At 43.7% G+C, this 1,784-nt stretch overlaps 1 protein-coding gene across 1 annotated transcript in view; it reads left to right on the forward strand.

Moving 5' to 3' along the window:
- MRPL14 (mitochondrial ribosomal protein L14) overlaps positions 1-1,551 on the forward strand; it is a 3,238-nt gene extending 1,687 nt beyond the window's left edge. The window contains exon 2 of the mRNA XM_010139857.1: positions 908-1,551. Coding sequence (XP_010138159.1) covers positions 908-1,274 — 367 coding nt within the window. The 3' untranslated portion in view covers positions 1,275-1,551. The remainder of the gene's footprint in view (positions 1-907) is intronic.
- The last annotated feature ends 233 nt before the right edge of the window (positions 1,552-1,784 follow it).

Here is a 1,784-nt window from a genome sequence, read left to right on the forward strand (position 1 = left end):
CATTCCTGCAATGTCTGGCCAGCACATTTCTGGTACCTTACTGTGACGCAGTTGATTAGCAGTAGAAAGGATCTTCCTGCTTTTCCAATGGTCTGTGTTTGGGCATCCTTTGAAGAGAAGGAACAAATCACTTGAATTTGAGCTTACTCGATAAAAGAATAGCTGTTCCTATAATCCCTTACAGGTTGAATTATTTCTCAGTTTATCCTGCTGCTCCCAAGCATATTCAGAGTCAGATCTAACAACTTAGTATCGTTTAGTTAATTTCTGTAGTTTTTTACTCCTGATAATGCCTCAGAACAAACAGATGCAGAAGAGATTGCACCTCTCTGGGTTCCTCCCAAGTGAAGAAGGTGATGATCTATTAGATTCTAGTTGGTGGCAGCTTAGCACAGCCACAGGGGGACCTCAGAGGTCTTGCTGAGAACAGAGTAACAGGGGAGCCCCTCATAGACATCACTGAAAATGAAGTTGGTCAGAAAAGTCCTTATTGCTGGGGTCTGCGTACAGGACTGAAAGAGCCTGGCTTGAGTCTTAGCTTCCTCTTTGTAGCAGAAGCAAGCACTTTTTTTTTTTTTGCTTGTAAGTTGAAGTTGAATGGAATCATCTGCAGTTGCTAAAAGGCCCAGTAAACATAAGCCACTCTTCATGCCATCTCCTAGTCGTGTTTTAGACTAAACGGTTGTTTTATGTTTGGCATTTAGTGAAGAGCGTGCAAAGGCCAAAGTAGCATCTGGCTTTCAAAGAGCACAGTGAATGCAGTCAGTGTGTCACCCATATGGTATGTATCTGTTGCTGGCGCCTTCCGAGTGGTTTGTGCAGGGTCAAGATCCTGTGCTGGGTTTGCCCTTGCTCTCCAAGGATTATTGAGGGGAACTGTCTCTCATTCTTTCCTGTCTTTTGCTAGTGTCACTGGAGCATGCCGAGCGATACAGAAACTCACCCGTGTGCGAGTGGTGGACAACAGTGCCTTGGGGAACACACCGTACCACCGGCCACCAAAATGTATCCACGTGTATAACAAGACTGGAGTTGGCAAAGTAGGAGATAAGATCCTTCTGGCTATCAAAGGAGAAAAGAAGAAGGCTTTAATTGTAGGGCACAAGATGCCTGGCCCCACCATGACGCCTAGATTTGATTCCAACAATGTGGTACTCATAGAAGACAATGGAAATCCAATAGGGACTAGAATAAAAACACCAATACCCTATATCTTGCGACGGAGAGAAGGAGAGTTCTCCAAAGTATTGGCCATTGCCCGTAACTTTGTATGAAAGCTAAGAGAGGTCTCTGGCAATCTGTTTAAATCCTTTCATACAGTAGCTGTTCCTTGGTCCTTTTCTAGAAAATGGTGAAATGTGAAAAAGTTGAGGTTCATCAAGAGTCTCTTCCTGTTTAAGAATTGCAAGCAACTGGTTTAAATATTGAAATACCTTGTTTTTCTCCAAAAGCTTGATTTACCTCACAGAACATTTGCAGTGTGTTTGGGAAATGTTCCTTCACCCTTACTGTCCTGGTGGTGTTAATCATTAAAACAAGGATATGAAAATCGTTCTTACTTTGTACTGATTATGCTCTCTTTTCTCTGTTTCTGCCTTTCCCAGTTCCCCAGGAGCAAGGCGAAGCACAGCCCCTGGCCCAATGACCGGCAGTCATTGGGTCTACAAAGTGGATTCACATGTAACAGAGTAGGAGAGAGATACAGTGAACTATTGGTGCCTTGGGCCCGTGCAATAAAAGGATTAGTTTCTACGTCTTTGTTAAGGGTCGAGGGACCGATATAC

Source organism: Buceros rhinoceros, unplaced genomic scaffold (genome assembly GCF_000710305.1).
Source record: "Buceros rhinoceros silvestris isolate BGI_N320 unplaced genomic scaffold, ASM71030v1 scaffold24267, whole genome shotgun sequence".
NCBI lineage: Eukaryota > Metazoa > Chordata > Aves > Bucerotiformes > Bucerotidae > Buceros > Buceros rhinoceros.